At 41.0% G+C, this 13,465-nt stretch overlaps 1 protein-coding gene across 2 annotated transcripts; it reads left to right on the forward strand.

Moving 5' to 3' along the window:
• Positions 1-1,209: 1,209 nt before the first annotated feature.
• On the forward strand, positions 1,210-12,392 carry LOC147432030 (protein CHROMOSOME TRANSMISSION FIDELITY 7-like). 2 transcript variants are annotated; one of them, XM_086491475.1, is made up of 6 exons: positions 1,210-1,348; positions 1,415-1,658; positions 1,803-1,898; positions 5,707-5,781; positions 11,198-11,373; positions 12,201-12,392. In XM_086491475.1, exons 1-5 carry the CDS (start codon positions 1,284-1,286, stop codon positions 11,354-11,356), a joined length of 639 nt encoding a protein of 212 aa, XP_086347601.1. In that variant the 5' UTR covers positions 1,210-1,283; the 3' UTR covers positions 11,357-11,373; positions 12,201-12,392. The 2 variants fall into 2 exon arrangements, with proteins under 2 accessions (XP_086347601.1, XP_086347602.1); XM_086491476.1 differs by lacking the exon at positions 11,198-11,373.
• Positions 12,393-13,465: the final 1,073 nt, after the last annotated feature.

Genomic DNA, 13,465 nt, shown 5'->3' on the forward strand with positions numbered 1-13,465 from the left:
TTTAATACATCATGCATGATTTTGCGAACGCGCACATTTGTTGGTGAATTTGTTTGATGTCAGGAGAACACTCCACAAGGCTAGGGTTAGGGTTGGCATGCACAAAGTGCTTCACTCCTAGAGGTTGATTACATCAAGGGCATCTCACAACAAGAGAAGCACTTCTATGAAGTGATCACCACTCTTGCAGCAGACATTAATGACATCATCTAGGCTACGACTTCTACAGCCTGCCAGTTTATGGACAATGGTTCCTTAGACTAGATACTCTTTGTAAAGGGCAATAATATTGCCCACATTGATGGGCATGCTTGGGGCACAAGGCTACAAATTTTTTTAGTTGTTGCGTGAGCAATACATTAGTTGCATGAGAATGTTCATACTGTATATTTCATTGTGCTAGCAAGCCTCAAAACATACCTCCGGTTGGCAGCTTTGCTGCTAAAGTAGCATATATTAGGTCTTGCAAAATCGTACAACCGTGACCCACACTCGAAAGATGATTGCCATCAAAGGCTCTAACAGAGACATGGCCCACAAATCCAAGAGACCTGAGTGACTACATGCACTGAGCACACTAAGAAAAGTGATTGCAGTTGGTGAGTTGCCCTTGCATTGCATCCAACAAAACAAATCAGAGCTTCCTCAACTGCCCCTTGTTGGACATATCCTCCTATAACAGCACACCCAAGAGACTTCATTTGGCATGAAATTCACTTAGCATCTGGTTATAAATAGCCCAAAGCTTCCTTGCAACAACCATGTTGGGCATATCTTGCAAACAACTCCCTCCAAGGGAAGACATTTTGCATTGAAAATCATCAAGAACTTTTTGAGTTTTTGTTAGGGCACCACTTTCGACGTACATATCGATTAAAGCATAGCCAAGCACAACATATTTCTCTAACAACCCGTTGTGACCATGTGAAGATCTTGCATAAGGCCATAGGCTTTTGCGGCGCAAGCATAGGCCTTCCCTTCGTATTTGGTTAAAATATCCCAGAGCTTCCTTGCCACTGTCATGTTAAGCAAATCCTCCAAACAATGCTTTCCAAGAGACCAGAGTTGAAAGGTCATCGCTAATTTATAAACAGGTCGGTCGATAAAAAAAAAGCCGACGAAAAAGAGGTGCGCCATGTGGGAGAAGGAGGGGCCAAATTTTTGAAGGGAGAAGGATAGCTAAGTAAGTAATCATGCTTTACGCGTGACCTGGCTCCAATGCACTCCATGGGGCAGTGACTAGCAGAATCAAACTAGAAATCTGACATTCAAAGGAAAAAATCATGGCGGGAGAAGAAGTGATGGCGAGCGAGGGAGCTGTCGTGACTTATGGTCGGCGAAAGAGAAGGTGAGACTGCGAGTGGCCCCTTCGCCTTTCAATCGCTTGTACCTCATTCTCTGCTTTCACTCGCAGAGCTCCCGAAAGCGACTGGGACGACAATGAGAATGAGCAAGCTTCACCTCCGCTCCCTCCTCCTTCAGCCCCCACCCAAACAGGAGTTCCCAAGTGCAGGCAAGTTTTCCTTGACTTTGGCCAAACGGACTTTACTTGCTCCACCTGCAAGATCTGTGGCCTTCTTTATGCGCGTGGCCACAGTGAGGATGAGAGATTGCATGCCTGCTTTCACAAATGCTATCTCCGTGGAAGATCTTTCAAGGTAAGAGCTCCAGTGCTCTTTCAAAGGAACCACAATGCACCATATAGTGCTTATCTTCGTGGCCCCTCTTCTGAGGGGGTTTAGAGCCCACTAGTTCTACTGGTGTTTTTGCTACTTACGTGTCCTGCCCCACATCGTATACAGGGCTGGCAAAAAGAAAGAATTGTTGCAAAAGATGGCGGGGATGACGGGCGTGTCATCCTTGTTTTGGATTCGGATCCATTGCAGCATCAACTCAAGGTACTTAATCTGATATCCTTTTGAGTCTTTTGAAAGGGCACCCTGCTTGCTTGATCATAAAGGTGTTTTGAAAGGGCACCCTGCTTGCTTGATCATAAAGGTGTTAGTTTGGTGCGTGGTTGTGGACATGGAGATTGCATTTGTTGAGTGCTACAACTCTAGAAACTGACCAATTCAGATAGAGGAAACCAAAACAGTGCCCAAAAACCTGCTATAGTTTTCACCATCAAGCCCTTGCATGTGCGAGTCCGAGAGAGAGAGAGAGAGAGAGAGAGAGAGAGAGAGAGAGAGAGAGAGAAATGTGCCAAAAGTCCTGTTGGATTTTTTGTCGCAAAAGGTCCCTTAATTTACACCGTAAATTGTGGTTGATGACATGGTAGTTGGGCTGCGGGTGTGTTTAAAGTCGGTTATTGAAAGCGTTGACTATCATAGGACGCTATAGCTCTTGGGCGTCAGTTTTTCATAGAGTTTGCTTTTGGGGCCATGTGCCTTTATAAGGATGCTGCCATATCACCGTATGGCTGCTTAGTTGCAGACTTGACCTTCTTGTGGTTGTATATGTGAATATCAATATACACAGAAGTACTTGTGTGGGGTGCATCTGTATCTGGATATCAGACTTTTTGTAGCATACGGCGTATGCCATGGATTTTGACAGAGAATTTGATAGAGAACACGAGTTGGAAACCAAATTTGTAGAAAGATAATTTGAATGAGAATCTTTCTTGCAAGCCACATATATGTGATGTTGGAGCAATGCGTTTTCAAGATTTTGATGAAATGTGGGAGTGATATGCTATAGACCCGAATTTTGGTGAGATCTTCAACGGGTACAAAGTGGGGAGACAATTTCTAGATATTTTCTCATGATGCTGAAGATGAAAAACGCTGGAGATGAAGGGCTGAAAATGCTGGTTGAATAAGGCTCAAAAACGCTGGTGCTTAGGGTTGGAAACGATGGAGGAAGGGGCCACAAATGCCGAGTCCTGTGGGTACTTGGTACTTGGTGCTGAGGTCTTGGCTTCTTCCTGCCTCCCAAGGGCTCCTTATATATCACTTTTATGCTGGGTCGAGCAGTCTTTCTTTACAACCCACTTTCTTAAATTGCCTAAAAGTCACTCATTAATAATTGGCTTAAGAGACGGCTCACACGCGGTAAAATGCCTATATGCTGAAATGTTGTACTGTGCAAGAGAGGGTATGCATCTATGACAATGACTTGTCTGGGCATGCGTGTCCTGCTAGAGGCTCACAAAGTGCCATGCTAGATCCTAAGCTAGACTATGAGTGACGCTAGACTACAACAGAAGCTTGTCCATGTGGCTCAAGTGCAGTGCGCACGTGACTCGATGCAAGCAAGGGAATGGCCGAGGGGAGGCTCAATGGGCTGCTGAAGGACCGGACCGCATTTGCAAAGGCTAGCGTTAGCAGATCCGCACCACCCGGCGACGGAAAGGCTGAAAATTGAAAACGCTAGGCTGATTTGCTGGGTGTAGGTAGTGCAGGGGCTGAAAACTCTAAAACATTGGTTGAAATCTGCAATAGTAGGCAGCGCTAGGGCCGATTTGGCCTTGCCTTGCAAAACGTTGGCTTCTCCTGCTGTGCTGGCTGAAAACGCTAGGGCTGAAGCTTGCAAACGCTGGCTGGTTTTACAACCTTCTTGCGCTAGGGTGATTTGCTACCACAACTTGCTCCAATTGATGATCTACTGCTCCCTTGATACGACTGAAATTGCACTTACGAATTAATTTAGGCTTAGGTAGGGCAATCCATCCACCACACCAAACAAATAAATCAAAAAATTGATTTATTAATAAGTTAGGTTAGGGGGTATCAATTTGGGTGAAATTGTCACACATCTGTCCACTCGGGAATTCGATTGTCATGGGGAATGACTCGTTGGATTCCTCTAACCTAGAACTACATGGCAACATGCACATAATGCCAGATGCCCACCGTACTGTAATAATATACGTCAAAACGCGTGTACAAACCATTCATACAAGAGGGTTCCAAAATTGGAAAACCTAATCTAATGGACTTGTCCGGACATGCATGTCCTGCGAACAAGCTCACAAAATTGCCGGTACTAATCCTCCTAGGATTCTAGACACTCCTATATAGGAAAATGGCTCTGGAAGTCGATGAAACATGTCCATGTGGCACACAGAGCCATGTGCATGTGACATCCCCTCCTGCTTAAGGTGAGGTACGGGTACCGATTTGCATGGTCTCCTTGTATGAGGCTAGCAAATTTGGGTAGTCGGTGAAAAACTCCTCGGCCACCCAAGCCGCTTCATGCGTTCCTCGATCCTTGAATTTGAGGAAATGTTGCTTTGCTTCCTCTTATTGCCAAACTAAAATTGAAGCATTGGAAAATGCTTGGACTTGATGACTTTGATTGGAAGTCTGGAACAATGATCTCTGGTGGTTCTTCTTTTAGATTGCTCCTTGAAAGTCCACCCTTGTGGCGACAACTCTACAGGTCCACTTTGGAAACTCAGTGTGCCTCCTGTAGACGCTCCAAAGGAACAACCATGTGAGGTTTCGGCTTCCGAAATTTAACCATCCTTGTCTTGAGTGCCCCAAAATCCACACAAAACTGGAATGAGTTTGGTTTCTTACGAACAAAGAAAACTGGTAACCCAAAAAATCGTACCTTGGGAGGACGAAGCCTCTGACACAAGAAGTCACCTGGTTTTGGCTTCTCTGTATTCATTTGAGAGAAATTTACCTACGTGTTTCTGGTCATGCAATTAGTCGGAGACAATGTCCATAGGTTGATGGGGATGGTGTGTAGGGGAAAGTATGGAATTGACCTTGATAAACCCTTCACTATACTTGTCAGGAATACCCAAGTTCCTTGATGTGGGGTTGACATAGATGATTGCCTCTCAAGCTCCTCTATGTAGCTCTCTGTCTTCCTGGACGTGAGGGATGCTCAATGATGGCCCTGAGTGTCAGAATATGATCAAGAGTGGAGAAACCCCTCTTAAAACCGAAATGACCCTTTGCTCGTACACCCTCACCCTCTGCCCAATTACTCAACTGTTGCTCAAGAATGGATGCATACAATCGTGCCAATGTGTGCCAATGTCCTCGTCCTCAGCTCGACCACAAGCGGTCCTCGTCTTGGGCTCTCGTTAGACAGTCCAGGAGAGAGAGAGAGAGAGAGAGAGAGAGAGAGAGAGAGAGAGAGAGAGAGAGAGAGAGAACCTGCTCGCTGTCCGCCACAAACCTTCAATTTTGCGCTAGAGAGAGAGAGAGAGCCAAACCTGCACGTTACTGCTCAGCCTCGCGCTAGAGAGAGAGAGAGAGAGAGAGAGAGAGAGAGAGAGAGAGAGAGAGAGAGAGAGAGAAACCTGCTCGCTGTCCGCCACAAACCTTCAATTTTGCGCTAGAGAGAGAGAGAGAGCCAAACCTGCACGTTACTGCTCAGCCTCGCGCTAGAGAGAGAGAGGGCCTGCTCACTGTCCTGCTGAGTGTGGCGTGAGTCCTCTATGGCGCGAGCCCTCTGCCTGCCTGCGCGTTTCTGCACCTGCGCGAGCCTTCTGCCTGCACGTGCTCAGCCTCGCGCTAGAGAGAGAGAGGGCCTGCTCGTTGTCCTGCTGAGTGTGGCGTGAGCTCTCTGTGGCGCGAGCCCTCTGCCTGCCTGCGTGAGCAGAGAGAGAGAGAGAGAGAGAGAGAGAGAGAGAGAGAGAGAGAGAGAGAGAGAGAGAGAGAGAGAGAGAGAGAATTAAATTTCAAACTGGTTTTAAAGCTATTTTTTATGAGGAAGAAGAGAAATTTCTTATCCACACCTCTGTAGGTGAAGGAAATAGTGAAGATAATGGAAAAGGAGCTTGGTATTGAGCCTGGCTGGCTACTTTATGATAGGTGCAAGGTATGTGTAAACTTCCTCAAGGCTTGAAATTTCTTATTTACCACCATAATTAGCCTACTTAACATCATAAGGGTTCAAAATGTTTGTTAAGTATGTGTTGTTTGCTGTGCTTGATCTGCTTGAGGGTGTGTGTCCTGCATGGTTGTGTGGGTGATGTGTGTTGCTTATTTTTTGGCTGTTGTTTTTGTTTTTCTCTATTGTTTGAGTGGCGATGCAGGTATTGGTGTGGGTGATTAGGTCACCACCTCACACTCACCTTGTTGCATCAACTTCACACTATGAAATGTGTGTAGAAATGGCCTCCTTTTATAGGCCAAAAGGGCTGCCCTCTCTTATGAGAGACAGCCATGTGTAGCCGCTCTTGTGCGAATAAGTCCAAATCGGACTCTCCAATCCGCCCATGTGTGGCCGCCCTTGAGAAGACAAGTCCGCTTTTGAATTCGGCCACCGTCCACCGGCCATTGACTTTCGACCAACGGCCATTGACTACCGGCCATCGGCCAACCGACCGGTTGTTTTCCGACCACTTTTTGGCCGCCGTCCGGCCATAATATTCCGGCAAAAAGGAATATTCCGGCGGAAAAAAAAAGTCTCGGGGGCCTCCGTCCCTGAGGCCTCTAAAGTTGCCTCTGATTCTTGTCCGGGAAAATTTTGGTTTCCGGTGAGTGATTTTCCTTCACGCACGATGGCTTCTCCTCATAATGGGGGCCTTACAAATGTACGCTTTTACTATAGAAAATTACAAGGGTAAATCAGGCTCCATACTTAACAGATACTACCTGGCTTACTCCTAAAATTAAGACTTCCATTTCTGATGTTAAGGAGAAATGGTTCATTATTGGCCTTGATAAAGCCTCGAATACTGCTTCCTTTATTTGTAAAAGGTTAGCATTTGAGTCCGCATATTCTAGGCTCAACGGTTTGGAATTTTTAAAAATTGATACCTGGATACAACGACACTTTTAAATAATGAACTTTCCGGACTAGGTTATTGTCTCAACTCTCTAAAAATTCATGTACTCTTCCCAAGTTATAAAAATCATAAGCATAAATTTAGATGGATTTTCGACGCATCCAATAGTCTTTTTTCCATGATTACGAATGATATCACCTACTGCTAAATTTTATTCTGGAAGAAATTGAAGCTATTTGCGCCATCAAACGTAATGATGTCAAACGATTCAAAAATATAGATTGTTGCCCTCTTTGGATCATAAAAAATGCTGCTGAGGTTTCTATTAACCTCCCAGAAAACATTTTCTCTATCTTTATTGTAGACATAACACAATGTTATGAGAATATTCCTCTAAGAGGACCTGATGGTCTTTTTAATACTCTATCTACTCTTATAAAGTTAGCCTTTTCTCACAGAGAAAAATTCGGATTTACATGTATCTCAACAAAAATGCATAAAGGTTGGGTAAAAAAATCGAATAAATCCACACCTTTCATCTTTAAAGAGGATGATTTGTATAAATATATCTCTTGGCTCCTTAATAATTGCTGTATCCAAGTAGGTGCTACCTGCTACAAACAAATTTTTGGAATCCCGATGGGATTTTCGTGCTCTCCGATTATGTGTAATCTTCATCTTTGTCACTTCGAATACCAATGGATCTTAAAAATGATTAGTAACCCAGCTATAATACGTTGTCAGTTACACACTTTCGTCATTCGTTTAGGTTTCTGGATGACTTATGTAGCCTTAACAATCGAGTGTTCAAGGATGCACTTAAATATATTTATACAACTTGTCTTAACATTGAACCGACGTTCTCAGATAGAGTTATATGGTAGGACAAATGGGTCATTTCCAAGACTCACTTCCTAAATATTGAGTTTACTCTTACCCCCCCATTTGTGGGTAATTTATATACTCGTTTCTTTTGGAAAAGAGAAAATCTCAAGCTCATATCCTCTAAATTTACAAAAAGGAAAAGCAATAGACCTTTCAAAAACTCACTACACACCTGTCTAGGTATGCTTTTTCTTATTATGTATGCCTCATCGGACAACTTTATATTTTTTGAATAAATCACTACCCTTATTAACAAATTTATTAATAATGGGTTTTCTAAAAAAGACCTTGTTGCTTGTATCTGTAATTCATTAAAAAAGCATAACTGGTCCGGCCTTAAGTTTGACCTACAGAATTTGATTAACCTTTTTGAACCGGAATAAGAATATTAAATGTTTCAAACTTATTTCTTGAGGTAGTAGGCCCATATTCTATGGGTCTACTACCTCATAGAATATGGTGCCTGGGTATGGGTGGGCACACACACACACACACACACACTAAATTGCATGAGTCATTACTCATGCTTCACCACTTTAATTAAACTGAAAAAACCTCGTTTTTTATTTTTAAAAAACCCCTCCCGGTCTTCACCTTTACATCTCTAGTAAACCATCCATTACATGATCGCACAAACAGCTGTCACAGTAATAACAGGTGTTTGGACGCTCAACCAAAGGTAAGATATGGGTAGCTAAGATTACACCATACTCCATGGTGCGTGGCGTGCTGTTAAAATATTCTCTAATGAGTGGCTGTCCATAGCTGCGATACAAAAAAATCTTTTGTGGTGGAAGAAACTGCGCTGGCAGATATAATCATTCTGAAAACCTCGCTTCATTGAATGTTCTACATAATAGTATTGTGGCCCTATTCCCATTGCTTCAGTTACCATCGCCAGACGAATACTATTCCTAAAATGCTCTCGACCCCAAAGAGTCACCCGCGTCACTCTGTCCTGATATGTTCACCACTTCGTCTGAGTAACAGATGTTCCTAATTGCGGAAATAAATGACGTTCGTAATGGAGTAATGTGGTTTGCTTAGTAGACTCACTTAACTGCTGAAGATGTGCAATAGGTATAACTAAAACCCGATCTCCATTATGAGTCATTGCAAATAAATATGTAGGACACACCTGATGACAAAGTTAGATGTTTGCTGTAAACTCTCCGATAGCTACTCAAGACAATTACTGTGCACTGGTTTGATAAAAATATGCCCGTCTTTTATAGACCTATATTGATAACTGAACCCAATGGTTATGTGGTAAAAAAGCCGAAACTAATTTACTTTGTTTACCTCACCTAGTAGGGATTGGCATATGTCTACTCTCAAAATTTGTCCTAATGGATTGTTTTTTGACCATAGGCTCATGTGAGATATCAGTTTTATGGTTTACTGACTGTTTGTATCCACCCAGTGTTGGGAGCAATTGTTCGTATGTGGACCGAGTATCGATCTTTCAAAAGAGGGCAAAATAACTTGGCTGTCTACTGCCACTTTTAATTAAGCACATGTGGCTCATAATATGTGTTTTTTTATTTCTTTGATATTTTTTAATATCTTCTTTTTACATAAGCAAAAAAAGATCTTTTATTCACCCTAATACTTCTATTAGGTTGCGTATGTGTACTCCTCTGCATTGCTCTCTCTGTTAGTGCCTGTCGCACGCTTTCTCTCTGCTGCTAAGTAGGAGAGCTTTAGCATGCTAGTATTGGAGCATTTTGATCTCTTTGCTGGCTTCTAGCTTCCGGATCTCTTATTGAGTATAATCCCGGGAAAGGGGGTCTTGAAGGCCGGCCTCGATGGCACGGGTAATGTGCAGATTTCGTGGCCCTTCTGCTAAGGAATGACAACATCATCACCTATAAATACCTCATAAGGTGAGTACCTATGCTCACTTAGCATTGTGTTGTGTGATTTCTGTTGTGCGTTCAATTTTGCTTTGTTGTGGTGACTTCATCTTGCCGAAAAAAATGAGAAAGCTGTGATGGAATCATCTTCATCAAGTCTACAGATTATCTAGATCTGCTGTTTTCTTAAATTAAAAAAAAAAGAAATTGTGATCTGGACTGCCTTTTGCTAAATTGAAGATGGTGCTTCAAATAGATGATTGGCAGTATTTTTAAACATTGGTTAACTTGCCACTATTTTTTCAATTAAATCTATAGCATGAGAAGTGGATTCGACTCGTATACTTGATGAAATTGGGGTACTGTTGACTGGGGCTAATTGCTGCCAGAACTTGAGAGTAAAGTGTGGTGTGTCTGGTTGATGATTACAGTACAACCATGTTGGATAAAAATTTGATGAGGTTGTTGAAGCTTTTCGTATCCGTATAAAGTAGCGTTTCTGATAAGATGCTTAAAAACTTGAAAGCTTTTGCAGACATGTTTTTTGCCGGGTTTGTTACTTACAGGACATTTTGTCTTAAAGAGTTGGGTCACCAACTGTATAAAGTCCTAAAATGGCTATTCGAATTTGACCTGTACACCTACTCTCTTAGATCTGTACTTGGGAGTATGGGTGGATACCTGCATGATGATATATAAAAAATTTAAAATGATTTCTTCAGCTTACTATGTAGACTTTGACTAAAATATTAAAGGTAAATTTTCTACTCAATTTTATGCGTAAAGGACATTTTTACTAAGCCAAGGTATGTCTCGGTGTATGTCTTTGGCTAGGTTACTGTTCGCGGGAATTATACCTTCCTTGTAGGTCTTATTGAGATTGGCTCAGATCCTACTTAATGAACTACTCGTACAAAAGAGTTAGATCTGAGCCAATCTTAGTAAGACCTACAAGGATCTGAGATTGGCTCAGATCCTACTTAATGAACTACTCATACAAAAGAGTTGGCATGGTTCTGTTCTTTCTGGCGTGTACGAGCTTGGATATTGTGAAGCCTGATATTATGACCTGGCCTACTGGTTTGCTTCATCTCCTAGTCTACTGGGTAAGTATTGTTTCAGCTATCTTGAAGCTTTAAAACAGGATATGCTGGAAGATTTGGCTAAAAATAATATGCTTAAATTTGATAATTTTTTAATTGGACAAAAATTTTAAAAACTCTATATTCTGGGGATGTGATCCCAACTAGTTTACTTGAAGAAATTAAGGGACTTTTTTATGATGTTGAGAGATGCCAAAATCTTGAAACTATTTCACCATTTGGTCGATGTGTAACAGCCAGATAAGGAAAAATTAGATGAAATTTTTATGAGCATCTGAATGGGATGTCAATTGAAAGAAAAAAATAGAATGCTATTTTGCCTGTTGATATTTATGGCCAGATGGATCACCTCTCAAAGTGTGTAACATGTTAATTCTGATGCATCTTTCCTGTAAATGAGTTGGGTCACCATCCCTAAAAAAATCCTAAACATGGTTTTAAAACTTACCTTCACTTACTTTATCAGTGCATAGGGGAGTGACTCCATACTTGCATGATGGTGTGTGGAATATTATAGAAATTATGTCTCCAACATAATGTGTAATAATGACTTACCGACGATATATTTCGTACTCTCTAATATGTGATGGTCCTTTTTTACTAGCTTATGATGGTCTCTGTCACCTGGTTTTGGCTGATTTCCTATCCCATGCTTGTAGACCTTCCCAATTGGTATGACAGAGATTGGACCATACTTGGTGATTAAAGCATTGGTTGGGGGGCACTCCGAAAAAGAGTGGGTGCTGGTCTCTGATTGTTCTATCTGTGCTGGCTGGGCTAGTTGTAGCCTTTTAAAAGACCTTCCCTGGCTAGCATGACTTCGGAGAATGGCAAGGTGAGATTGCAACCAAAAAAACAATTATTTAGCTGTCTGTTTTCTGGTTTTTTCATTATAAAATGAACAAACCTGCTATGGTTGGTTATTTGTTGGTGGTAATCGACTGATATGAGTAAATTTTGCGACTATGTATTGTAGTGTCTTTTGGGAATAATATGTCGACTTTGACATTGGAAGAGATTCATATGATAATAGGGCTTAAAGGATTTTTAAATCAGATATTAATATAATTTGTTAAAACCAGAAATTGTTCCTTTGGTTGTTCTACTAATCTTATTCATTACTATGCTGATCTAAAATGTATTTGTTTTGCATTCGCTAATATACTACAGAGGTCCTTTTTAGGAGGTGTAAGTGGGATAAATTTCAAGCCCGAACTTTTTACAAACATAAACCGGATGCTACTTTATCTCCGCAAGAAGGTTTTTTCTGTTTAAATCTAATGGCGAGTATAGAATTGGTTAACTAATGCTTACTCAGATTTGCACCTAATGTTATACACTTCCCAACATACGAAATGGATAAGTTGAATGTCAGTTAAAAAAAGAAAAACCATATATAGTTTTGCTTTTTTGAAACTATGGGTAGGTTTTTTAGAACTAACTCAGCATATATTAGCTCTAAGGGGAAGATCACTCTTCTGGATTGATTTGCCAAAGGGGATTCTTATTATGACTTTGTTTTAAAGTTTAAAAAAACAAACAAATTACATATAGAAGAACTGTGTGTTTTTTCATTGTGACATGGATAACAACTGGGATGCCCAACATTACCCATGTACAGTCACGTGCTAACGAATTGTTTTCTTGTGGCTATGGATGTAGGTGAGGCTACCTTCTTTGATAAAAGCATTCAGTTCTATGTTGTAGATGGCTGGTGGCTGTTCGCTTACCTTGAAGCCACATCACTCCAGAATCTGGGATGACTGCTTCCCATGTTTTACTTTGTTATCTTCACTGCCTTGTACAAAATCTATTTCAACTGCAAATAAATTATTATACAAATCCATTGTATTTTCCTAGAATTATTGGTCTGTGAACTGTAGTGTTCGTTTGTGTATATATTTAGGTATATATAATTAAAACTGCTACACACACACACACACACACACACACACACACACACACACACACACACACACAATTGCTAGGCCTCGTTGTGAACTTGTGCAAGTTGATCCACTCACACACACACACACACACAGACACACACACACACACACACACACACACACACACAAAAAGATTGTAGAGTGCTTTTAGAACACACTTACACATTGTTGATTATCAGTAAAGAGAATACAACCTATGGGGATTGCTCATATTTCTTGACGTAAACATACACCTCTTGACTTAGACAAAGCCATATATGAAATGATTATGCAAGTAGAAGTCTCCTCGGCTCAGTAACAAAGCAGGAACGTATTTGGAAGCAAATGGAAGCACAGAGTGCACTTGATTTCATTAAAACTTGGTTTTGAAGATATCTACTATAACAAAATTTGATTTTCAAAACAAAAAATCTATCAGGTAGATGCTCTTGTACCTACTTAGAACAGCTTGTGTTGGTCCTTCTAAGTTCAAAACTATATGTTCAATTGTTGTTTATTTGGTTAAACTATATATGCATGGCTGAATATTGGAATTAATACTGGTAATGAAGAACATGATCTTAATTCATAACATTTGCAGTTGCGTATAGGGTATCATCTGGTTGGGAAGCCTTAAACCTCCCACTGAGGGTCTTGTGAGAGATGCCATATTTTGATAAGAACTCATGGGTTTAATTTGGAGCAAGGGAACATAAATTTTGAGCTTTAAGATTTTTAAAGCATTTTGGTAAGGTGATTTTGAACATGGAATGTAGACGTTGAGTCAGATGATATATAGTTTGACCTTAATCCTCCTGTGAGGGTCTTTGAGTGAGATGGCATAAACTTTTGGAGTTTTTTTTTGAAACTTTATTCAAAATACATGGGAGGTGCTATCAAAATTTTGCTAATCTAAGTAAAAAATAAACTTTATATATTTAGATACTAGGACATATGCCTAGCTATCATATGAGTAGATGATTATCGGCAAAATATATT

The sequence above is a fragment of the Adiantum capillus-veneris genome, chromosome 20, assembly GCF_014529385.1.
Source record: "Adiantum capillus-veneris isolate H3 chromosome 20, ASM1452938v2, whole genome shotgun sequence".
NCBI lineage: Eukaryota > Viridiplantae > Streptophyta > Polypodiopsida > Polypodiales > Pteridaceae > Adiantum > Adiantum capillus-veneris.

What these genes read in the sequence shown, in the direction of transcription:
- LOC147432030 (XM_086491475.1), top strand. Translation starts at nt 1,284, where the DNA reads ATGGCGGGAGAAGAAGTGATGGCGAGCGAGGGAGCTGTCGTGACTTAT. An exon ending in TATGGTCGGCGAAAGAGAAG is followed by an intron (nt 1,349 to 1,414) that starts GTGAGACTGCGA and finishes TTTCACTCGCAG; the next exon opens with AGCTCCCGAAAGCGACTGGG. An exon ending in TCCGTGGAAGATCTTTCAAG is followed by an intron (nt 1,659 to 1,802) that starts GTAAGAGCTCCA and finishes CATCGTATACAG; the next exon opens with GGCTGGCAAAAAGAAAGAAT.